The following is a 26,264-nucleotide window of genomic DNA, read 5'->3' on the forward strand; positions in this document are numbered from 1 at the left end:
TGTTTGAACTATAGGGATGAGAAAGCAGAATTAGAAGGATTTGTTGACGCAGACTGGGCAAGTGACAAAATGGATAGGAGATCTTATACAGGTTATTGTTTCACAATGTCGGGTTCTCCTGTATCATGGGGTAGCAGAAAACAAAAAACTGTCGCGCTATCTAGCACCGAAGCAGAATACATGGCGTCTGCAGAAGCATGTAAGGAGGCTATATATTTGAGAAATTTGCAATCGGAAATTACAGGAAGCTTGCGTATGGTTGTAATGTACAATGATAACCAGAGTGCACAGAAGTTAGCGACAAATCATCAATTCCATAACAGATCGAAACACATCGACACACGTTATCATTTCATACGCGAGGCTATATCAAATGAAATAATAAGAATTGATTATTTGCCGACGGCTGAGATGCCAGCTGATTTGTTAACTAAGGGATTGACTGCGGATAAGCATAATCTCTTCATTGAAAAGCTGGGCATTGCAATAAAAAAATGATCAGTCCATTTTGATTTAGTGGGGGTGTTAAAATATATCAAAATGTACAGATGGCGCGTACATCGGGCGATGCGAACAATCTATGTTAGATCTATGTGTTTCGTGTTTAGTAAAATAAAGTTCAGTTCAGTTATATGTCTCATCATATAAACACGTGTTATTTAATAATTATATCATTGAGACGATTGTTTTACTCAAAATCATTCCACACGTCGAAAAATTCCCTTCGTGAAATAGCGATTACTGTTCCTAAAAACATTAATATTGTTCATTTCCGCACATTTCCGCACTTTAAAATTTACATAGAAAGAAAGCCTGAAGGCTGCTCTAATGCTCGCAACAAAATTTATTGCGTGTATTGGCGTGGATTATCTACTTTCAAGTGTTTATGTATTACAAGTATAACCTCAAAAATAAAAATAATTGGCGGAATTTATTAAAACAAACAAAGGCACCTTCACCGTTAGTTTCCATCATAAACATTTAGTTTTAGATATGTAAAATATTATATATAAAACTCATTTTGATAATATCAGTTGACATTGCTTTTGAATAAGAACATATAATAACTGCCATAAGAAATGTAGTAGAGTTTGAAATTAGAATGCTAATATATTTCTGTCGGTAAAACAGATATCGGACGTTATACCGACAGCGAAATATAAATATTCTTATTGTATAGACATTAGTCACCGACGAGATACTATTAAAGACTGCCAGCCTTATGGGAGTTGGCGAGCCCGAATATTTCGGTATTTCTTACGCCCTCTAGGATATATTCTGGCTCCATCCAGAGAAACAGAAGGCCAACGACGGCATTTTGTCGGTGAAGAAGACCACTGAGGAGATTCTCGTCGCGATGCATCGGTGAGAATGCGAATTATCACGAAACTATATCGATTATTATTAAATGTTATATTCTCCGCCATATTTCAGACGATGTTTTGGCATTATTGTGGCACTATTTAGAACTTTTAGCGATGTGGTATATCAGATCACTGTAACTTTCACGTTATCCCCGCGCCCATGGCGCCCGGTTACCGGGCTCGCTGAATAGCACAGGGGCTGGCAGTCTTTAATAGTATCTAGTCGGTGCATTAGTTCATACGAAGAACATCTATTTTTTACGGAATTAAGTTATGAGTTTTGTCCATGTAGTTATCATTGATCGAAACACTGTGCGACGGTACAATGCAAGTCTCGCGAGAGACGAGAATTCGCGGAACGCAGATGTACGGCACAGTTTCGACGGACCGTCGCGAGTTTGCCGAGCGCGATCGACGTTACTTTACCGAATTCGCTAATTACCGAACTTATCCTTTTCCGACGCGGCTCCTTAAGGAAGACTTCCGACGAATCGAAGGGGAGGCTGCCCGAAAAAGCTCACAGCGTTCTCCGAGAGAACGCGAGCACCAAGCACGAGGCCACCCAGGTAGCACAAACACATCTTAAAGATATCTGCAAGATGCCTGCCGCAGAATGTAAGTACGTCTGGCAGATGTCTTTTACGTCTTCAACACGTCGTTGTCACGTCGCTATTACATCTTTATAAGGTTTTAACACATCTTTGTTACTAAACTGGTAGACTTAAAGATATCTCTCACAGATCTTTCTGAAATCTTAAAGATGTCTTGTAAAGAGGTCTAAAAAATCGCCTAAAAGACGTATCTTTAAAACTTTTTTGGCATCTTTTTGTGCATCTTTTTGGCGTCTTTTCAGCGACTTTTTAGGCTACTTTTATGCATCTTTTATACGTCAGTTTAGGGGTATTTCAAGCATCTTTTAAGCATCTTTTTATAAAATCTATAAAGATGAGGGGTAGTGACAGCGATGATGAATCCGATTCGGTATTGCCTCCGGCATTAAATCCACGTATTCGCCTTGCAGTACAACTGGTAGAAAGGAAAAGAGAAGATTCGATACTATGAAATTCGCCATAATTAATATTGGCGTTATTGCGGGATAGAAGTATATAATATAGATAGAAGTATACAGGGTGTCTCAAAATTAGGTCCGGAGCCGAAAATGGGAGGTTCCTGAGGTCATTTCAAGCGACATTTTCCTTTGAAAAAATGTCGTCCGCGGCTTCGTTAAGGGGGCCGTCTCCTAGCAGATGACGGTCGCGCGTGAACACTCACACACCGCTAGAGTACACTCACACACCGCTAGACCACGTATACGTACGCGAGAATTGCTAGGATCAGGGAAATGCGTTCTGATTTCTCGATAATGCAAAGACGGGGGTTTTTATTAGTCAAAATCGCTAGATAAAAGATCAATCTAGTGCGCTGTTTGCTTCAAATGTCGTTCTTTTACGTTTCCGAGCAATGATTTTGCAATATTCGGCTGCATGTTGCCCGTCGCATGTTGCCCGTTAGATGGCGCTGCAGTCACGCCGGCGTACTAGCCTCTCCGACGGGCAACATGCAGCCGAATATTGCAAAATCATTGCTCGGAAACGTAAAAGAACGACTTTTGAAGCAAACAGCGCACTAGATTGATCTTTTATCTAGCGATTTTGACTAATAAAAACCCCCGTCTTTGCATTATCGAGAAATCAGAACGCATTTCCCTGATCCTAGCAATTCTCGCGTACGTATACGTGGTCTAGCGGTGTGTGAGTGTACTCTAGCGGTGTGTGAGTGTTCACGCGCGACCGTCATCTGCTAGGAGACGGCCCCCTTAACGAGTTATTAACGAAAAACACGGACCAATCAGAGCGCGAGCTAGACGCGTGCTGCCCGGCTGAGCCCGGCGCGCCGGCAGCCGACTGTCGGTGGCACGCCGCGATGTCGCAACGAACAAAAGTTTCTCGATGATGTGAATCCTCGCCAATTTCGATAAGCTTTGGATATGTTGTCAATACCATGATTCTGAACAACATTTCCCTTTACAGTTTCTGTCGATCGGCTTTAGTTTACGATATTATTGTAAAAATTTGTAATTGTAAATCGATCGATGTACTATTTTCTATCCGATTTCGATAAACTTTGGATATGTTGTCAATACCATGATTCTGAACAACATTTCCCTTTACAGTTTCTGTCGATCGGCTTTAGTTTACGATATTATTGTAAAAATTTGTAATTGTAAATCGATCGATGTACTATTTTCTATCCGATTTCGATAAACTTTGGATATGTTCTCAATACCATGATTCTGAACAACATTTCCCTTTACAGTTTCTGTCGATCGGCTTTAGTTTACGATATTATTGTAAAAATTTGTAATTGTAAATCGATCGATGTACTATTTTCTATCCGATTGCGATAAACTTTGGATATGTTGTCAATACCATGATTCTGAACAACATTCCCCTTTACAGTTTCTGTCGATCGGCTTTAGTTTACGATATTATTGTAAAAATTTGTAATTGTAAATCGATCGATGTACTATTTTCTATCCGATTTCGATAAGCTTTGGATATGTTGTCAATACCATGATTCTGAACAACATTTCCCTTTACGGTTTTTGTCGGTCGGCTTTAGTTTACGATATTATTGTAAAAATGTGTAATTGTAAATCGATCGATGTACACACTATCTCCTCGCCGATTTCGATGAGCTTTATTTCAAAGGAAAAAGATATTTAAAACATCGAATTTATAACATATTTCAAAGTCATCGAAATCGGTGAGGACCCACATCATCGGCAACTTTACCCGAACGATAGAAGAAGCACAAACTTATTGAATTAAAAACTCACTTATTCAGCCGTAAATCCATTTGACTACCACATACAACCACCATACTTTCACATAATTGTTGAACTCGTAGCACACTTTTATAACTCGTATCGATATCGAACGAAATTACTTACTCCGACGCGGAAATGAAGTACAGCATGTTCAGAAAAAATTTTTTCCGCGCGTGGTATTGGAAAAACCACAATTTTCTCGAAATTGTGCAAGTTTAACGAATTTTCTCAACGTTAAAAAACGTTCTTACCATAATCTCCCTATTTTTCACATATTCTGCAAAGTTTCAGCTTTAATTTTAAAAAAATTTCATCGCTCTACCTCATTTCTATCGAAAGTTCTTTGATTTTGTCTCCGATTTGGACGAAAGGTCCCACTGTGCGGCGTTCTAGCCTCTTCGACGGACAACATGCAGCCGAATATTGCAAAACCAATGCTCGTAATCGTAAAAATAGGACTTTTGAGAATGATCGCATCCTAGATTGATCTTTCGTCTAGCGATTTTGACTACTAAAAAACCCCGTCTTTGCATTATTGAGAAATCAGAAGTCTAATCCCGGACCCTTGCAGTCCTCACGTACGTATACGTGATCTAGCGGTGTGTGCATAAGGATACACGAGATATCTCGTCGATGGCATCGTTCGTTCGTCAAGAATCGGTGTTTTCGAGAATCATATGATTCTCGAAGAATCAGTACCATATGGTTCTCGAAAAATCAATATCTCCTTGAAAACGATTTCATTTGTTTTAAACGACGCCTTCATCGAATACATTGTGCGCTGGGAGATCACAGTTTCGCGCGGCATCGCGAAGAGCATCGAACTCTTTCCGCGTCGGAGTAAGTAATTTCGTTCGATATCGATACGAGTTATAAAAGTGTGCTACGAGTTCAACAATTATGTGAAAGTATGGTGGTTGTATGTGGTAGTCAAATGGATTTACGGCTGAATAAGTGAGTTATTAATTCAATAAGTTTGTGCTTCTTCTATCGTTCGGGTAAAGTTGCCGATGATGTGGGTCCTCACCGATTTCGATGACTTTGAAATATGTTATAAATTCGATGTTTTAAATATCTTTTTCCTTTGAAATAAAGCTCATCGAAATCGGCGAGGAGATAGTGTGTACATCGATCGATTTACAATTACACATTTTTACAATAATATCGTAAACTAAAGCCGACCGACAAAAACCGTAAAGGGAAATGTTGTTCAGAATCATGGTATTGACAACATATCCAAAGCTTATCGAAATCGGATAGAAAATAGTACATCGATCGATTTACAATTACAAATTTTTACAATAATATCGTAAACTAAAGCCGATCGACAGAAACTGTAAAGGGGAATGTTGTTCAGAATCATGGTATTGACAACATATCCAAAGCTTATCGCAATCGGATAGAAAATAGTACATCGATCGATTTACAATTACAAATTTTTACAATAATATCGTAAACTAAAGCCGATCGACAGAAACTGTAAAGGGAAATGTTGTTCAGAATCATGGTATTGACAACATATCCAAAGCTTATCGAAATTGGCGAGGATTCACATCATCGAGAAACTTTTGTTCGTTGCGACATCGCGGCGTGCCACCGACACTCGGCTGCCGGCGCGCCGGGCTCAGCCGGGCAGCACGCGTCTAGCTCGCGCTCTGATTGGTCCGTGTTTTTCGTTAATAACTCGTTAACGAAGCCGCGGACGACATTTTTTCAAAGGAAAATGTCGCTTGAAATGACCTCAGGAACCTCCCATTTTCGGCTCCGGACCTAATTTTGAGACACCCTGTATAATATATCTCTTTATTATAACCTCAGTCTGTCTGTCTCTTACAATGGCTTTCTTAAGACTAACTGACGATCGCTGCTCGGTTCTCGTCATAGTGACGATGTTGTTTATATCTCTCGCGAGATGGCTCGTCTGACGTACGATCTCGCCAATAATTAATAATAATAGGTAATGAATTCTCATTTAATTTATTATTTTTGACATTTAGTTGTATACAATTGAGTATATTAATGAATTCAAATTATAATTTTTAGATGCAGCAAAGATATCAAAAAATATCTATTCATCAAAAAGAATCAGAAGTTGTCATACAGACGTGGCTTAGCAGCAGGAGGGTTGCGGAAAGAACTCAATTTATATCAAAAGTTTTTTAATAATGTAAGGCAGGCATGTATAACACATTTCTTTTTATTAACATTGCTGTTACATATACAAAATAACATACGTACAGAAGTTGTATTCACACACGCGCGCGCGCAAGTTTACTTTATTGGAATAAAACTATTGTAACGTCGTACCGACGTGTTGCATCGGTTTTGTTCGCATGAGCAAATTCTCACTGTACATACATATATATATACATATATACATATATATATATATGTTATACGTATACTTCCTTCGTAAAATCCAAACCGAAATCGCGTTTAAATCCGTACACAGCGATATGTATATATATCTTACGCGTATTTATATATATATACATATCCCCGTGAGCGTGAACATAGGGAATCGGAAAAGACGCGATAGTCACCGGTACAAGCGGACGCCAGCATGACAACCGCGAGTACAAGTATACGTACATCTAAACCGTCGTCTCGTTCAAACAGCGAAAAGTATACATTGACGACAACATATTCGTCCGTGCCTCGTACGATTTAGACAAAAGGACTTCACGGTTCACCGAATCCCTATGGTCCGCGCTCTTATTATAAATAAGACGAAATCGCGCGAATCGCTCTCTTCTAGTTCAGGCACTCTTCTAGTTCAGACGCTCTTCTAGTTCCGAATTTCGTACAGTTCAGACTCTCTTCCAGTTTCGGAATTTATACAGTTCAGTTCTCTAGCGTCTTCAGTCGAGTTCAGTTTAATCGCGTTTTCGGACTTTGTTCTAAATCGCTCACGATATTCAGGTCGTATTGCACCTTACCATTTCTACCATTTCCATTTCAATTATATTTCAATTGTTTCTAAATTATCTGTCGAGTTTGCTCGTAGACATTTATACCAAATTTACAGATATTTCTCTGTGCCATTTTGTTATACGAGCTTGCTCGCATTATCTTTCACATTATAATTGCTTTTCTGCGCTATTTTTGTTTATACGAGCTTGCTCGCATTATCTTTCACGTTATAATTGCTTTTCTGCGCTATTTTTGTTCACACGAGCTCGCTCGCATTACTTTTCGTATTATAATTGATTTCTCTGTGCTATTTTGTTTATACGAGCTTGCTCGCGTTATCTTTCATATTATAATTGCCTTCTCTATGCTATTTTGTTTATACGAGCTTGCTCGCTTTATAATTCTTATTACAATTGCTATTTCTGCGCTATTTTGTTCACACGAGCTCGCTCGCTTTATAATTCATATTACAATTGCTATTTCCGTGTTATTTTGTTTGTACGAGTTCGCTCGCACCATCTTTCATATTACCATTGCTATTCTGTGCCATATATTTCGTTCGAACTTGCTCGCACGCCGTCATTATACTTTGTTTCACGAGTTCTGCTCGCAAATCATCACCTTGTACCCATTTTGGTTCATTATACATTGCTTGTTTAAACCTATTACTTCGCAGCTTTTATTCAGCAACATCCTGCTCCTCGATATCTTCCACTTCTAAAGTGTCGTTCCCAGTGACCGGTTAAAGTGATCGCGAAAGCGAGTGTGTGCGTGTGTGCGTGTGCGTCTCCGGGTTGTTCAATCCCGATCGGTCCGTCGATCGATTCCTCACATCCCTCACATTCCTCACATTCGTTCCTATAACCCCTAAAATTGGTGTATCAATCGTGTACGTCTGAGCCCAGAGGGTGCTCGGTACCGAGAGAACACTAATTTCCCTTCGGTCGAGAATCCTGTCACGAATCGAACAACCCACGCGTTCGGACGAGTAACACACACGCCCACATAGTGACACTCTGATCGCAGGGAGCTGTCACCGTCATCGCGCAGTTCGTCGCTCCGTCGCGACATCCCCGCCGGACGACGTCCATTCATTTCCCTCTTCGCCTTTTCAACAACGACGAACACCGGTATCGGGTCCCTGATCAGACGTGGACGTTACGCGCCACGTGGATCTAAGATCGTCTTAAATAAATTGGTCGGTTACGTCCCCGCCCCGTCTGGGCTCGTTTCGTCGGATCATTTCCGACCCGGGACGTAACCGGAGATATTTTTGGCGCAGTCGGTAGGACACGACGATCGCCGAATAAAGCCGGTTGTTCGTTGCTGGAAATCTAATCGAAATTCCTTTTCTTTCCCGCTCTTTGGCGGCCCTGTATCGCCTAACCCTCTCTCTTCACGATGGATTCCGCTGCATCAAAATTGAATTCTAACGTGCCCTCACCTCTCTCCGAGGAGGACCTATTCGCGTTCCAATTAGAACTCGCCAAGAAGGAAGCCGCCCTCCAAGAGCGCGCCGCCGCCCTTGAAACCGCGGCGAGCCTACGCGAGTCAGAACAACGCGCGCGTGAAAATGAACTCCTAGCAATGCGTCGCGACCTTCATGAGATGCGTTTGAACCACCTTGACTCGAACGCTGCACGCTTCCGCCCCCGCTACGATTCAACCCCCTTTACCGAAGCTCCTCGCCCAGACCCTGTGAATTTCACTGTTAAGCAAGCAGTAGAATTCATACCCACCTTCGATGGCAGTAATATGACCGTCCTACAATTCATCCGAGCGTGCAAACGCGCACGCGAGGTCATACCCGCGTACGCAGAACACACGCTGACCAAACTCGTCTGCAACAAGCTCCGCGGTCGCGCCTACGCGGCCGTGGAGGACGAAGATTGCTCCACTATTTCAGACCTCTGCAGCCGTCTTAAAGACGTGCTGGGTCCCCATCGCTTCGTTGACCAGTACCGAGGCGAACTGGCAAGCATCTCGCAGCGGCCCACCGAACACGTGCTCGACTTTATCAGTCGCGTAAAAGACTTACGCACCGCGATCCTCGATTGCCACCGCGACGGGACCAACGTCGACGATATCGACACCCTTACTATAGACAGTTTCATTCGCGGCCTTATCCCCACGTTACGCGCCGAGGTCCGCCCGCTCCGAAACGAGCCGCTGCGTGTAGTTTTCAACGAGGCCATCTCTGCCTACAAACAATACGAGCTTGATAAGCTACGTTACCGAGAACCCCTTCGCGACGACTATCGCCACGTACACTTCTCGGAGGCAAGGTCCACTACGCCAGATCGCCGCGACCATTATTCACCGGAGCCTCGACGTCGCGCCCCTGAGACTCGCGACCGGTACGACCTTCCCCCTCACGAGCTTCGCGGTTATCACGAAACTCGAAGCCGCACACCCGACCGCCGTCCCTACGCCGAGCCTTCAGCTTGGCGTGACCCGAGTTTCAGAAGCCCGCACGAGGGTGTCCGACGCCCCGCACCCCCGACTCCTCTCATTGCACGGGCCCCAACGCCCCCATCTCAAGAACCCCGCGACCGTTTCCCCTCCGAATCGGCGAAATTTTGCAGGTATTGCAAAAACCCGGGCCATGACATTCACGAATGTCGCAAGCGGGAATATAATAACAATTTGAGACAGGGAAACGGGACCAGCCTCCCGTCCGAACCAGCGTCTGGTCGGGAGGCCCCAACTTCGAGAAACGTCCCACGACCGGTGGGACACCGCGAAATGCCCCCCGTCTCGTCTCCGCGATAACTCTCGCGGCTGATTCGCCGATACCCCGCGTGACCGTTACCGCGCCACAATTCACAACGCCGTGTGAGTTCCTCGTCGACACGGGATCTGAATTAAACATCATCAAATCGTCTAGCGTAAAGCCCGGTGTCCCGGTCGACTCGGGAGACGTTGTCCAAGTCCATGGTATCACCGAAGGTGTCACCAGTACCTTAGGCCGGATCGACGCGGAGCTCAACGACGCCATCCCTGTCTCCTTCCAGGTTTTCCCCGATGTCCTCCCTTCTAATATCGACGGCATTCTTGGTGCCCCCTTTTTCCACGAAAATGGAGAGATCTCCTTTACGAAAAGAGAAATCTCCAAAGATCACCTCAGCGTACCGTTTTCGAACACGTGCGAGTTCGCAATCGAAGCCCGTACCGCCGCCTGCATCGCCGTTAACGTAACCGGACCGACCGTCGGTTACATCCGCCGTATAGAAATTAAACAGGGCGTATTTCTAGGCGACTGTCTCGTCACCAATTCGAACGGAAGGGCATGCCTACGGTGCTTTAACACATCGGCCGAGGCAGCATCCTTCCGTCTACCCACATTGGAGGTAGAAGAAATCGAAGATCCTCCGCTATATTCCCCTCCCAAACCCAACCCCATTCCTGATTCCGGGTCAGTTTCGGAACGTCCTACTAATTTTGCATCTCGTACGACTCGACCGTACGAGTCGATCAATAATGATCACCTCGCGTCAAATTCAAAATCCGAATCCGCTTCGGATCATTCTTATTCTAATTTAAATTCAACCTCCGAATCCGCTTCGGATTATTCTAATCCTAATTCATATCTCAAATCCGGAACTGTTTCAAACTATCTCGCTACACCTCGTACGACTCGCCCGTACGAGTCGATCAAAAATGATCACTTCGCGCCGATTCCAGAGATAGAAACAAAAGGAGTCCACTTCTCCCCGCAGGATATCACTCTGCGTATGAAAGAACTCTGCGAAACAATCCCACTGAACCACCTCAACTCGGACGAGGCGTCCCACGTCAAAACCCTATTATACGAAAACCATGATCTCTTCCACCTCCAAGGGAGCCGTTTAGGCAAAACTAACGCCGTGACCCACAAAATTCCGACGACAGACGACGTCCCTGTGCATACGAAGCAGTATCGCTACCCGCCGATCCACAAGGAAGAGATAGATAGACAAATGCGCGACCTCCTAGCCAATGACATAGTAGTTCCGTCCAATTCACCATACAACTCCCCCTTGTGGATCGTGCCCAAGAAACCGGACGCCGACGGTACCAAGAAATGGCGTATGGTGATAGATTACCGTGCGTTGAATGAAAAGTCGATAGCCGATGCATACCCGCTACCCAGCATAAACGAAATTCTTGACCAGCTGGGTAGCGCTAAATATTTTAGCGTATTTGACTTGGCTAGCGGCTTCCACCAAATCGCCATGGACCCAGCGGACGCTGCGAAAACCGCGTTTTCCACCCCATTCGGCCATTACCAGTACAATCGTATGCCGTTTGGGCTGAAAAACGCCCCCGCTACCTTCCAACGCCTAATGGACAACATTCTAAGCGGACTCCAGGGAAACGAGCTATTCGTCTACTTGGACGATATTGTAATATACGCCCGTACCCTGGAGGAACACCGCGCAAAGTTCAATAAATTAGCTAACCGCCTCAGGAACGCGAATTTGAAGCTTCAACCGTCAAAGTGCGGCTTTCTTTTCAAGGAAGTGGCTTACCTCGGCCACCAAATTAGCGAGCAAGGAGTCAAGCCCTGCCCAAAAAAAATAAGCGCCGTTCAAAACTATCCGCGACCGAAATCCGCGAAAAATGTACGCGAATTCCTGGGACTCGCAGGATACTACCGACGATTTATAGACAAGTTCGCGCAGATCTCCAAACCCTTAACCAAGCTCCTAACCAAGGACACGAAATTTGCGTGGGGACCGGACCAGGAAAGAGCATTCGACGCGCTCCGCTCAGCCTTGTGCTGCGAACCGGTCCTCCAATACCCCGACTTCGATAAGCCATTCAATGTAACATGCGATGCCTCGGGCCATGCCATCGGAGCAGTCCTGAGCCAGGGGGAAGTAGGTAAAGACCGCCCGGTCGCCTACGCTTCGCGAATCCTGCACGGAGCGGAATTAAATTACTCCACGATCGAAAAGGAGTGTTTGGCCATAGTTTTTGCTGTCCAGTATTTCCGACCGTACATCTACGGCCGACAATTTGTACTAATCACAGACCACCGCCCCCTGGTCTGGATGAATTCAGTAAAGGACCCAACCTCACGTCTGCTCCGATGGAGGCTAAAACTTGCGGAATTCGATTACAAAATCTTGTACAAGCCAGGCAGGGCGAATTCAAACGCGGATGCATTGTCCCGCAACCCGGTAGCCCTCCCCATCTACGAGGACACATCGGAAGAAACAATCCCCTCCCCAGCATCACGAGCAGCAGACGACCCCACCTTCGACGTCACGCTAGGGAGCTACGAATACTTCACGCCCCCTCAAACAAGGAGTCGCCGACCGATACCGACCCCTCGAAGTCCGCGTTCCCAGTGGTGGTTACACGACACGTCGTCAGAATCACCAGAGGATAGTACACCTGAAACTATCATAGAGGGAGACGATCCCGTAGCAACCTCCACCCCCGCTCCGCATACCCCCCTTCCCGGCTTTCTCAACACGACTCCATATTTTCCGGAGCCTCCCTCCCCAATCGCCCACCCATCAGACTCTAGGCCTATGACGTCATCCCTCCCCCACAGTTCCTACAGTCCCGCCAGCCCGGGGTCATTTCCCCCCTCGGCCACCGTGGACCAGCGGCTCGCCGACGCCCCCACGGACGACTCGAGCCCGGGAGACGCGACCTTCGGGTCCGAGAGCCCGCAGGCCCCCGCGCATGGTCGCATCATCGTCCACCTCCGCGATAGACTCATCATGCGGAAGGACAATTTGGTCTGCTTCATAACGCGGGACGGCAGACCGGCGGACCCAGGAGCAGCTGACCTTTTTAAACAAGGGAGGCTGACGAACAGCGCTGAACTCGTCCTCCATAGGGCCAAGGTAGACGACTTCGGATCGTTTAAACTGATCCAGCTGCCGGTCAAACAGACGTCGTTCCATGAGGCTACCCTAGACGACGTCCACGAATGTCTCCGTTCCCTATACAATGTGGTCACCGAGCTACAACTCCCCACATTCTCATTCTCCAGATCCACCCTCGACAACATCCCATGGCACCATATCCAGGCGTCCATCGTCGAAACCTTCTCCCAAGTTCCCCTACGAATTTTTCTCTGTTCCCACGACGTACAAATCCCTGCGGAAGATAGGCGGCAAGATATCCTCACGGATAATCACGCCTCCGCCTACGGCGGCCACAAAGGAATCACGAAGACGTACAAGAGGATCAGAGAGAAGTACTACTGGCAGACCCTGAAGGCTGACGTCACCACTTTCGTCAACAATTGCCCCAGCTGCCAGCTGCACAAGCTCACAAGGGTGAAACCCCGTCTTCCGATGACTCTGACGGACACGCCAGGAAGGGCGTTCGACAAGGTGTCATTGGACGTTGTAGGCCCGCTCTCGCCGACACCCGAAGGCCACCAGTACATCCTCACGATGCAGGATCTACTGACAAAGTACTCCTTGGCGATCCCACTAAAGGGCATCGGCGCCGTCGAAACCGCCGACGCCTTCGTTGAACATCTCATCTGCAGATTCGGGGCACCAAAGGCAATCCTGACGGACCAAGGGAGGAATTTCATCAGCTCCCTGATGAAAGCCGTAGCCAAAAGATTCAAAATCGCACGAGTCCAAACGACTGCGTACCACCCTCAAAGCAATGGATCGATAGAGAGATCGCACCACGTCCTGACGGAGTACCTCAAGCAATTCGTCACACACGGCAACTGGAATACATGGCTCAATTTAGCCATGTTCAGCTACAATACGAGCGTACACGAGGGTACAAAATTCACCCCCCACGAGCTGGTGTTCGGATCGCTGGCGCGTGTCCCGGTTTCCGACACGGCAGCTCCGCACCTGGATAACGAGTCATATGACGACTATTACCAGGGGCTGCAGAGGAAGATTACGGAAACCCTGAACCAAGCAAGAGCAAATCTCGTCGCGGCCAAGGAGAGGTCCAAGCAGTACTACGACAGACAAGTGCGTCTGCAAGCAATCGCCGTAGGCGACAAAGTTTACCTCTTGAACGAACCAAGGAAAGGTAAATTCGATGCGCAATACACTGGTTCCTACGAGGTCGCCGAAATCCTGCCAAACAATAACATCAAGATCAACACCAGAAGAGGCTTCAAAATCGTTCACGCCGACAAACTGAAGAAGGCAAAAACCCCCCCACCTTCCCGTGTATTATCCCCCCCCCCCCCCGATCGGCCGTCGTCTCGCGCTGCACGACGACACCCTGACATACGACGAGGATCCGTCACCCAGCCACCATGTGCCTCTTCGCCAAACCGCGCGCCACTGCCAGAGAGAAGGCAGCCAGGTTCAGCTCTCCCTTTGACTGGCACCAGTGCTACCAGGGAACTGCCTACTCCGACACCAAAGGCCGAGACATCTGCCAGCGTTGCAACCAGCACGTGCAAGGGACCGGAGAGGCGTTCCACGTCCACTCCATTCAGTGGATCAGGTGGATGAGGAACACCTGTGCGAACTGCAAAGGGCCTCTGTTTCGCACGCAACCCCCGTTGGACTGTAACAAATGCGGGACGCGGCTCAACATCGTTATGGCCAAAACGATATTCAGGTGCAGCCCATACGTCGAGGAACTCCGGCGATATCAGCTTCCGCTGAGAGCCAACAACCCGGCGCCCTAATGCCGCTTCTGCAGCTGGTGGGGCACCACTACCGGGGGGCCACCCGTTGGGCCGCCGCCCCGAGGAGGAAGGTGTGACGTCGTCCGACGTTAGTTCTGGAGCTTCCTCAGCGGACCCCACCCCCCCCCCCCATATCCAACACGTCGTCAGCAGCATCCGCGTTTCACTGCGTTGCCGCCGGAAAAGTTCGCGCCCCCAAGGGGTAAGGTGTAACGTCGTACCGACGTGTTGCGTCGGTTTTGTTCGCATGAGCAAATTCTCGCTGTACATACATATATATATATATACATATATATGTTATACGTATACTTCCTTCGTAAAATCCAAACCGAAATCGCGTTTAAATCCGTACACAGCGATATGTATATATATCTTACGCGTATTTATATATATATACATATCCCCGTGAGCGTGAACATAGGGAATCCGAAAAGACGCGATAGTCACCGGTACAAGCGGACGCCAGCATGACAACCGCGAGTACAAGTATACGTACATCTAAACCGTCGTCTCGTTCAAACAGCGAAAAGTATACATTGACGACAACATATTCGTCCGTGCCTCGTACGATTTAGACAAAAGGACTTCACGGTTCACCGAATCCCTATGGTCCGCGCTCTTATTATAAATAAGACGAAATCGCGCGAATCGCTCTCTTCTAGTTCAGGCACTCTTCTAGTTCAGACGCTCTTCTAGTTCCGAATTTCATACAGTTCAGACTCTCTTCCAGTTTCGGAATTTATACAGTTCAGTTCTCTAGCGTCTTCAGTCGAGTTCAGTTTAATCGCGTTTTCGGACTTTGTTCTAAATCGCTCACGATATTCAGGTCGTATTGCACCTTACCATTTCTACCATTTCCATTTCAATTATATTTCAATTGTTTCTAAATTATCTGTCGAGTTTGCTCGTAGACATTTATACCAAATTTACAGATATTTCTCTGTGCCATTTTGTTATACGAGCTTGCTCGCATTATCTTTCACATTATAATTGCTTTTCTGCGCTATTTTTGTTTATACGAGCTTGCTCGCATTATCTTTCACGTTATAATTGCTTTTCTGCGCTATTTTTGTTCACACGAGCTCGCTCGCATTACTTTTCGTATTATAATTGATTTCTCTGTGCTATTTTGTTTATACGAGCTTGCTCGCGTTATCTTTCATATTATAATTGCCTTCTCTATGCTATTTTGTTTATACGAGCTTGCTCGCTTTATAATTCTTATTACAATTGCTATTTCTGCGCTATTTTGTTCACACGAGCTCGCTCGCTTTATAATTCATATTACAATTGCTATTTCCGTGTTATTTTGTTTGTACGAGTTCGCTCGCACCATCTTTCATATTACCATTGCTATTCTGTGCCATATATTTCGTTCGAACTTGCTCGCACGCCGTCATTATACTTTGTTTCACGAGTTCTGCTCGCAAATCATCACCTTGTACCCATTTTGGTTCATTATACATTGCTTGTTTAAACCTATTACTTCGCAGCTTTTATTCAGCAACATCCTGCTCCTCGATATCTTCCACTTCTAAAGTGTCGTTCCCAGTGACCGGTTAAAGTGATCGCGAAAGCGAGTGTGTGCGTGTGTGCGTGTGCGTCTCCGGGTTGTTCAATCCCGATCGGTCCGTCGATCGATTCCTCACATCCCTCACATTCCTCACATTCGTTCCTATAACCCCTAAAATTGGTGTATCAATCGTGTACGTCTGAGCCCAGAGGGTGCTCGGTACCGAGAGAACACTAATTTCCCTTCGGTCGAGAATCCTGTCACGAATCGAACAACCCACGCGTTCGGACGAGTAACACACACGCCCACATAGTGACACTCTGATCGCAGGGAGCTGTCACCGTCATCGCGCAGTTCGTCGCTCCGTCGCGACATCCCCGCCGGACGACGTCCATTCATTTCCCTCTTCGCCTTTTCAACAACGACGAACACCGGTATCGGGTCCCTGATCAGACGTGGACGTTACGCGCCACGTGGATCTAAGATCGTCTTAAATAAATTGGTCGGTTACGTCCCCGCCCCGTCTGGGCTCGTTTCGTCGGATCATTTCCGACCCGGGACGTAACACTATTTCATTTCTGTTTCGAAAAAACTTGACAATGATTTTCAGTAATCAAATTTTCAAAATTTGGTTGTATTCGTTAAACTGTAACTATTTTTGAAATTGATTGTATACACACGCTGGACTGTTCATCTTGATCAAATCCCGCTACTGATGCATTTATTTTTAATTTATTATATTTATTAATCGATTATATTTTTACTATTGTTATTGATATTGTCATTATTTATATTACTATTACTGGACAACGGATGTGCTGCATTTATGGAAAGAATAAGTAGGGTAACATAAATCAGTAAATAAAAAAAAATTGTAAAAATTTTAAAATACTATGTACTGTTATATTATTTTTGACCTATTAAACATATAAATTATAAGAAAAAAATTTCTATTTCACTTCAGATTTGTTACACTTCAAGTAGAGATACCTTTTATACGTCCAAAAAGGCATCTCTGCTGGGACGACGTTTTCACGTTTGAAGGCAGGTGCCTTTTATGCATCTCATTCTGACGTGAAAACGGCGTGTCAAAAAAGGTGCCTTTCACACGTCCATAAAGGCACCTCTTTTGACACGATGTTTTCACGTTTGAAGGCAGGTGCGTTTTATGCATCTCATTCTGACGTGAAAACGGCGTGTCAAAAGAGGTGCCTTTTACACGTCCATAAAGGCATCTCTGCTGGCACGACGTTTTCACGTTTGAAGGCAGGTGCCTTTTATGCATCTCATTTCTGACGTAAAAACGACGTATCCAAAAAGTACGCCTTTTTGGACGTGAAAAAGGCATCTTTTCAAGACGTAAGACATGAAGACGTAAAAAATGACGAGAAAACGGCATCTTTACGACGTACTGTGCTACCTGGGCAAATGCCTCGGCTATCACCAATTGTTCGAGGACGATACGCACTCGCCTCGTCCTCGCACTAAATATCGAGCCAACACGAAAATAACGACCGAGGATCACTTGTCGACTTACCGTTGTAGATTTCAGCTCGCCGGATTTCCGCTAGAAGGCCGGATTTTTCGCGTGCACGGAATTATTCGCGAAAAACCACCCGCGCCGCGTACAACTGTTAGATCAGCGGAATTCGGAATTGAGGCGAGAATTCGGAAGTACAACTAACGTCTTCGGCAACCAGCGCGACAGTGATCCGCGGATTCGCATCGATGGATAGCATCGATTCTTGGTCTCCCTATCACTATCAGAACAGGTCGTCGGGCCCCGACCTTTCCAACACCGATCCTCCTCCTCCAACGACGATCCAAATACCGATCGTCTTATGACGACCGGGGAGGATTAATCCTCCCAGGCGCTCCTCCGCACCACCCTTGCCGGGGTCAAATGTAGGCGGGATGAGACGACGGCAGGACCACCAAAATGGCCGATGTTCTGCAATTGTGACCCCTTCGTCCCACGTCGTCGCCTCCGAGTTTCTTTGCTCTGTGCGGCGGTGCCCTTTGCCACTTCTCCAGATCCGGAATGATTTTTGTTGGCGGCCAATAATTCGTCGTCGGCTGATCCTACGATGGGGGGCGCATTGTCGGTATTTGTCGCTCCCTAGGCTCGTTCCTGAAAGTAGCCACTCTCGGCGCGTGCAACAGATGGCATTAGGAGCGATCTTCGATTTGAATCTCTTCCTTAAGGAGCGCTCAATATTGCGGGTGGTTTTCGTAATCACTAATGGTCGGTCCGGTCCACTCCCGATACGGTTATTTGACCGTTTCTCAAACGGAGAAGTGACGTCGCAGGCTTGCAAAGTCACAATACAAAAAAAAAATACACGCCGGCACTCTTCGCACTACGCACGTTGTCCAAGTGTCACTAAGCGAAATCGTGTCCTCGTACGAATACACGCGATGTACTACCGCCAAACAAACGAATGATATGCGGCCGCAAAATTCGATATTGACAGCCAGTACAACCCGCGTCGCTCGCGTGACCGCTCTCGATGAATCCTCTAGCAGAACTAACTTACAAACTAGCAGTTTGCTCGCTGACGCATTCCCACGAAAATAATTCTTTCTCACTCACTCACTTTCACTCTAAACTCAACAAAATCATTCTCACCCTACGCGACACTCGAACCAATCGTCCAAACATCCTCTCGACGCTATCGCACAGCAATGCAACCCGATCCATTCATTCAAACATACTTTCGCCGGAGAGTAAACACATGGCGGAGACGTGGCGTCAGCTTGTCGCCGCCACACATGTACGAAATAGTGCAGGATTAAAAGAAAAGTCTCAAATTATTTAAAAAGATTCTATTTTCAGGGCATTTTTGGGAAAAGCTTTAATTGCGAAGAAAAATTTATGTACATAACAAGACAGGATACATTTTCGTACAGTTTGTTAAAATTGCATGATATTCGGTTGGATTTTGCCTCAAATCCGTCGATGGTCAGTTGCATAATTGTATTTTTATAATCAATAATTTGTAGCGCTACGAGGAACATGATAACGTTAGGGCGCGTCGACACCACCCTGTGCAACAGAAGAATTGCGCCGGGACAGTTCTGTCGCTAACCGTCGTTAATCTTCTCGACCCCTAATAGAGTGTTGTTGATAAGGTTAGCAACGAATTAGTATAAATATCGGTGTAACGCGACGAGGAACGAGACAACCCCAGGGGCGCCAATCCGCCTCGGCACTATCCTGAGATTAAGAAAAGGATCGCGCCGGGACCGAATGTTCTAGACGGCCGCATGATCGAGAAACTTCTAAAACCCTTAACAACGCCTTGTTAGGGTTAGCAACGATTGGTATAAATACCGGTGGACTATCGCAGAACATTTACTTTTGCCTTTTCATGCTTACGGATAACGTATTAATCGCTATGATTCAAGAAACTTGACTCACACCTGTCATCAGCTGCTCTCTCCCAAATGACAATATTATTAGAAAGGACCGTAATGATGGCAGAACGGGAAGAGGAGTTGCTATACTAGCCCACAACAATCTCAGATACCATCCATTTCATCTAGACACGGCCGATAACCTAGAAACCGTAGCCATCAAAATAACTAACCCCAATTTATTAGTCATAGCAGCCTACTGTCCAAATCAAAACTTTGACAGTTCTGCCATCTATGTAATCACGAAATTCAATACCCCTTTCCTTGTCGGAGCCGATCTAAATGCGAAACACTCCTTGTGGAACAATACCTATAGTAATAAAAATGGTAAAATCTTAGATGACCATATGACTAGTAATCATTACTCTATGATTTACCTCCACTCCCACACTTATTTCAGACCTAATAGACTTCCAGCTACCCTACCACCGCCCCGTCTTGCTCTTGCCAATCTTAAAGCACTCTTTCGCAACCTCCTCTCCCATAACCGACTGGCAAACATTCCAGAAACGCGCTAGTGATATTGTGATCACCCCTAACTTCTCATCCACCAAACAAATTGACTCCAAAATCGCCCAGACGCAACGCTATCTCAAAAGTTGCTTCTACAAAGCAACATCTTTCGTCAACACTTCTAATAAATTTATCACTCCCGATGAGAAACTCAAATCAATGATACGACTAAGAAATACGGCCGGAAGAAGGTGGCAACGTACGGGCATTTTCATCGCCCTGGAATACTATGAATATCTTTCACATAGTATCTGTTCGCGGATCGGATGGGAATTAGGAAATCGGCGTGGGTGAATTCGAGTATAACGAGACTTGTATGAACAAACACTTTAGTACACTAAACAATAACGCTGGGTACATATATTGGATGCACGTAACGCGAACAGGGCTTTGAACCACTAGAGTGAGAAACGCGGCGTGGTTAGCAAAGGCGCGGTAGCGACGACAGAGTAAGCGAGTCCGATGTGTGTTTATCGCGCGGTGTCAACAGACTCAGCTGATTCTCGGTGCTACGAACCGGTGCGAAATCAGCTGTGGTCATTGGTGCCTTGGGCTAGCACAAGTGGGGGGAGCCTAGACGTCGTGACGTCAATCGCGAGTCCCGATCTCGGCAAGCGGATAGATCGAGTGACGGTTTGCCGGAACATTACTCCCCCCCTTGCCGAGACGCAGTTTCGGCAATGAGGCTAGGCGGTTTTATTATTTTATGGCACCGGGGGTGTAGTTTCGACCGGCAGTCTACACAGCTTGACTATCGGCCGTTTTTGTATTGTAGTCGCGGTTCGCACAGTGCACACACGTGTAATGTCGTCCTTTCCGGGGTGGAGTTCGGTCACACGCGCGAGAGGCCATTTGGCCGGTGGTGTCCGCTCGTCTCCCACGAGGACAAGGTCTCCTACGCGGAACGGTGGAGACGTCGTTCGCCACTTGGATGCCGAGTGAAATTGCTGAATGTACTCTCGCGACCAGCGCGGCCAAAAGTGATCCAGGATCTGCCGCAATAGTTGCCATCGGGACAACCGTGTGCGTGGAGTGTCTGCGAGGTCCGGTTCAGGAATTACGTTGAGCACGTCGCCTACGAGGAAGTGACCCGGAGTGAGCGTAGCGAGATCCGACGCATCGTCAGTGAGTGGACAGATCGGCCGCGAGTTTAACGAGGCTTCAATCTGCGCCAACAGTGTCGCATACTCCTCGAACGTCAGTGGGGATTCGCCGATGACGCGGCGCATATGAAATTTGGTCGATTTGACTGCGGCTTCCCACTTGCCACCGAAGTGGGGGGCGGAAGGAGGATTGAATCGCCACTGAGTTCCGAGGTTGGCGAGACTGTATGCGATCGCTTGCGATTCTTGCGAAGCGCGTGTAAACATACGACGCAATTCGATGTCCGCCCCGACGAAGTTCGTGCCACAATCGCTCGACAATGTGCTGCAAATGCCTCGACGTCCCGTGAACCGCTTATAAGCCGCGATAAACGCGTCTGCCGTGTAGTCGGATACGAATTCGAGGTGTACCGCGCCGGTAGCCATACATATGAATACCGCGAGGTATCCTTTGAGGACCTTGCCTCCGCGGCTTCGGTTGGTTCGCCAGAGGAAGGGTCCCGCGTAGTCTACCCCGGAATGTAAGAACGCACGTGCTGGTGTGATGCGGCGCGACGGAAGTTGTCCCATAATTTGCGCACACTGCCGAGCTCTATGACGTGCGCACGTTACACATTTGCTTATAAATGCGCGGATCGGTTGTCGTCTGCCGACAATCCAGTAAGATTGTCGTAAGGTCGCGAGTGTGAGCTGTGGTCCGGCGTGCAGGTTCCTTAAATGCGCTTGGGCGATGACGAGAGAGGTAAGCGCTGAAGATCGCGGTAAGATCATCGGGTGCTTTTGATCTGCGTCGAGAAGAGAGTGCTGAAGGCGTCCTCCCACGCGCAAGATGCCGGTCGCGTCAGTAAAGGGCATTACGTGTACAAGCGAGCTGGATTTCGGTAATGCGACTCCGAGAGTGATCGCCTGAATCTCTGGCATGAAATGATTTGTCTGTGTCTTGCGAATCCAGAACTTACGAGCCTCCTCTAGTTCCGAGACTGTTAAGGAATCTGCAGGACCGCGATCTGCTCTTTTTTGTCTCATGCGGCGCACAGCTCTGAAACATAGTGCGGTTATTCGTAGCAAACGCGTGAGAGACGAGAACCGATGGATTAAGTCCCACGAAGGTATGGTCGCGGCGTATGCCATGGGCGTTTTTTTCAGGCCGTTTCTCGGCGTCGATGCGGGAGTCGGGATAGAGTGTTTCCGTGGGCCAAGCTGGAGAGCCCTCTCGCAGCCAGGCCGGCCCTCGCCACCAAATGGAATCGAGTAGTGTTCGCGGAGAAACACCGCGGCAAGCTAAATCCGCAGGGTTGCAAGTCCCTGGAACGTGGTGCCAATAGGCGTGCGGTGTGAGCTGATGAATCTCAGCGACGCGGTTTCGTACGAAATCCTTCCATTTGGAGGGAGGGCTGCGAATCCACGCGAGCGCTACGGCCGAATCTGTCCACAAATGCGCGGGTATGCGCTCGAGTCCTAACGCGGTGCGGATGTGGGCTACTTGTTTCGCGAGGAGAAGTGCGGCCGACAATTCCAGCCGCGGGACGGTCATTGGTTTGATGGGAGCGACTCGGGACTTTGCGGAGAGCGAGGTTACGCGGAACGACTCGTCATCGTCTCGGACGCGGATGTATATTGCGATGCCCATCGCGCGCGTGGATGCGTCGGAGAATCCGTCGATTTCGACTTCGCGATCGGGGTCTAGTTGTCCGACCCATCTATCTAACGTGAGCTCCCGAATCTCCGCCAAGTCCGTGCAGAATCGCTCCCATCTTTGCGTGAACTCAGGCGGAAGCTCATCGTCCCAACTCGTTTTCTGCATCCATAATTCCTGCATAAGCAGCTTTCCCTGTACGGTGACGGGCGCGAGCCATCCTAATGGGTCGAAGAGCTGCGAAATTGTCGACAGTACTTCTCGCTTCTGGAAGGAAAACACGAACGCGTCGGATTCGGTTTTCCACGCGAGGCCGAGCGCGCGATGCGGTGCATCAATGGTCAGCGTACGCTCGTTCGCCGATTCGGGACTTCGTTGGTCCGCGGGGATTAACTCACTACAGTTTGCTACCCATTTTTTCAGCGTAAATCCCCCTGCTCTCAGGATACTTTGCAACTGACGGATTTTCTCGTGAGCTGTTCGCTGATCGTTTGCTCCCGATAGTACGTCATCGACGTATGTCTCGCGTAGTAAAATGTCCCTCGCGCGCGGAAAATCGTTGCCCTCGTCGCTGACCAATTGACGCATGCATCTTAACGCGAGAAACGGGGCGCAGGCGAGGCCGTAAGTGACGGTAGTGAGCGCGTATTACTGAACCGGTACCGACGACTCGCGGCGCCACAGGATTCGTTGGAAGCGTTGATCATCTTCATGTACGCGAATTTGCCGGTACATTTTCTCCACATCGGCGGAGAACGCGAACCGAAATCTGCGCCACCGTAAGATGACGTCAGATAAGTCCACTTGTAACTTTGGACCAGTGTGTAAGCATTCGTTGAGCGGCGTTCCGGACGTCGTGCGATGTGACCCGTTGAATACGACGCGGATCTTTGATGACTCGCCTGCTTCGCGGAAGACGCCGTGATGCGGTAATACATAGGACGCGGTGTTTGCTTCGTTCTCGCGATCGGTTGTGACGCGCATGTGGCCGAGACTTTCGTATTCCTCGAGGAATTCAATATATTTCTCCCGGACTTGAGGACGCGACGCGAGTGCTTTTTCGTTTCGCAACAATATACGCAGCGCTGCCGATCTAGAGTCCCCGAGTTCGCGAGGGTTTTTCACGAATGGTAATCGAACGACGTACCGCCCGGTTTGATCACGTGAATGAGTAAGAGAAAAGTGTTCCTCACAGTTACGCTCGGACTCGGTCAGCATCGTGTCGTGCTGAGTGTTTGGTTCCTCCTGGACCCAGAATCTTTGGACTAGTTCATAGAGTTCCCGGTCGACGCCACACTGAAAGCTGGAAACTCCGACTGATGCAGAGTGGGAACATCCGGATGCGGCTGGACCGGAGATGACCCAGCCTAGCTTCGTGAGCTGGGCGACAGGCGTGTTGTCGGCTCCTCGCCGAATGTCGGGTCGTATGATGCGGCTGTAGACATCGACGCCGATGACGATGTCGATAGGCTGCGACTCCAAGTAGGATGGGTCAACCAACGTGAGTCCTTGTATGTGCGACCAACTTGCATGTGGAGTGGCCACGGTAGGCGTGTAATGCGTGAGAGTGGGTAAAATGAACGCGTTGATTTTACAGGTGAACGGCTCTGTCATCGAGGAGATGACGAAAGTAGAAACGCCCCGTGTCGTCACATTATGACCCGCTCCGATGCCGTAGATCGGAAAGCACGCATGTTGCCGAGGAAGATGCAGCTGCTGGCATATGGATTCCCTGACGAATGAGACTTCGGAGCCTTGGTCCAGCAAGACGCGAGCCGTGATGCTGCTCCCGTCGTTGGACAGCACCTTAACGAGGGCGGTGGCTAGGATGATCGGACATCGAAGCGATACCGAAGACGCGACTGGGACGACGTGGAGGGCAGCGGCAGATGAAGACTCCACCGGGGGTGCGGTTGTCGGTGTCGAGTCCACAGACGACGAGGACGTGGGGGCGTCGTGCAACGACGTGTGGTGACGAGAAGCGCATTTCATGCATTTACCCCGATTGCGGCAGACATTTCGGGAGTGGAAGCCCAAGCAGTTGAAACAGCGCCGATTTTGCGTGATGTACTGCATCCGTTGCTCAGGCGTCATTGCAAGATATTGAGCACAGATTCCGATATAATGATCCGCAGAGCCTAACGTGCACTGGGCTCGAGAGTTGACGGTGGCGTGTGATAGCGCGCTGAACGATCGCGGTTTCGTTGTCGTCGAGGCCGCTTTTGCTTTTTTGTACGACGTCAGTGCGAGTATGCGCTCTTGTAGAAAATCGTCCAGGACAGAGAACTCTGGATACTCCTTTTGTTTGGCTATTAGAAGCTCCCACGCTTTGAGCGACTCTGCGTCCAGGCGTCGAGTTACCCAGAATATTATAAACGGCCCCCAATGATGAACTTGACATTTGACCACCGTGAGCGCGTTCAGTACTTGTTTCACGGTGCCGCGAATTTTTTTTAACTCCGCGGCTGATTCGGACTTAGCCATGGGCAACGAAAACAATGTCTCGAGGAGATTGTCAACAAGGACGCGTGTGTTATTAAATTGCCCGTCGACGAGTTGCCACGCACCGTTAAAATGTTCTCCGCCGACCGGTAGATTACGAACGAGGTCGAGAGCGTCACCCTGGAGGCTCTGGAGCAGATAATGAAATCTTTCGGTATCATCGAGACTCGCATGGTTTAAAACTAGCGAAGTAAATAACGCCTTGAATGGCGGCCACTCTTTGAAGTCCCCCGGAGAATGTCGGAACGTCAATTCGGCGCAGCTTTGCTGATGAAATTGCCGGCGCGTGCCTCTCGGTACCGCGTGCTCTGGTTTCACTGTTCGGGGCGGAGACCTGAGGCGAAATCTCTTTGAGAAAACGGCAGAGTGTTGATTGGGATTCAATAACCAACTCCTCACACTCGTAATGCAGGTCGCGAGCGTAGTATTCATGCATCAGAATTTCGGCTGTACATAACTCGTGGAGTTGTCGATGGTTAGCCCGGAATTCATCCCAATTCCGCAAGAGCGCATCCAACCTGGCTTGTATAAACTCTTCCGTGAGGTTGGCCATCCCTTTTTTTTGGTGTTGGTGATAATGCGACTGATATTCCGATGCAATTCAAATTGCATGGCGAGCAGGGTTGTGGCCGTTGACATTTTGCACGTACTCAGGTTCAAATGCGACGGTTGGCAACGAACACGAGGTCACGCGACACACGACCGCGACGATAACACAGAGTGCGAACTAACGTTAACCATCACTGACGCGTTTGAATGTTGTAAACGATTTGCAGTGTAATCTCACACGCGGGTATTGCTGCTGGAAGCACAAGAGTCTTCACCCACGACTGATTTCGGATTCAAATT

General features: G+C 47.8%; 3 protein-coding genes across 3 annotated transcripts; all 3 read right to left on the reverse strand.

Moving 5' to 3' along the window:
- Nucleotides 1-20,878: 20,878 nt before the first annotated feature.
- LOC143212468 (uncharacterized) lies at nucleotides 20,879-22,303 on the reverse strand. The gene has a single exon (XM_076431327.1). It carries the CDS (start codon nucleotides 22,301-22,303, stop codon nucleotides 20,879-20,881), a length of 1,425 nt encoding a protein of 474 aa, XP_076287442.1.
- LOC143212469 (uncharacterized) lies at nucleotides 22,300-23,501 on the reverse strand. The gene is made up of 2 exons (XM_076431328.1): nucleotides 22,406-23,501; nucleotides 22,300-22,316 (listed from the first exon to the last, which is right to left on the reverse strand). Exons 1-2 carry the CDS (start codon nucleotides 23,499-23,501, stop codon nucleotides 22,300-22,302), a joined length of 1,113 nt encoding a protein of 370 aa, XP_076287443.1.
- A 60-nt stretch (nucleotides 23,502-23,561) lies between these two features.
- LOC143212470 (uncharacterized) lies at nucleotides 23,562-25,968 on the reverse strand. Its single transcript, XM_076431329.1, has 2 exons — nucleotides 25,696-25,968; nucleotides 23,562-25,544 (listed from the first exon to the last, which is right to left on the reverse strand). Exons 1-2 carry the CDS (start codon nucleotides 25,966-25,968, stop codon nucleotides 23,562-23,564), a joined length of 2,256 nt encoding a protein of 751 aa, XP_076287444.1.
- Between the last annotated feature and the right edge of the window lie 296 nt (nucleotides 25,969-26,264).

The sequence above is a fragment of the Lasioglossum baleicum genome, chromosome 9 (assembly GCF_051020765.1).
Source record: "Lasioglossum baleicum chromosome 9, iyLasBale1, whole genome shotgun sequence".
Classification (NCBI taxonomy): Eukaryota; Metazoa; Arthropoda; class Insecta; order Hymenoptera; family Halictidae; genus Lasioglossum; species Lasioglossum baleicum.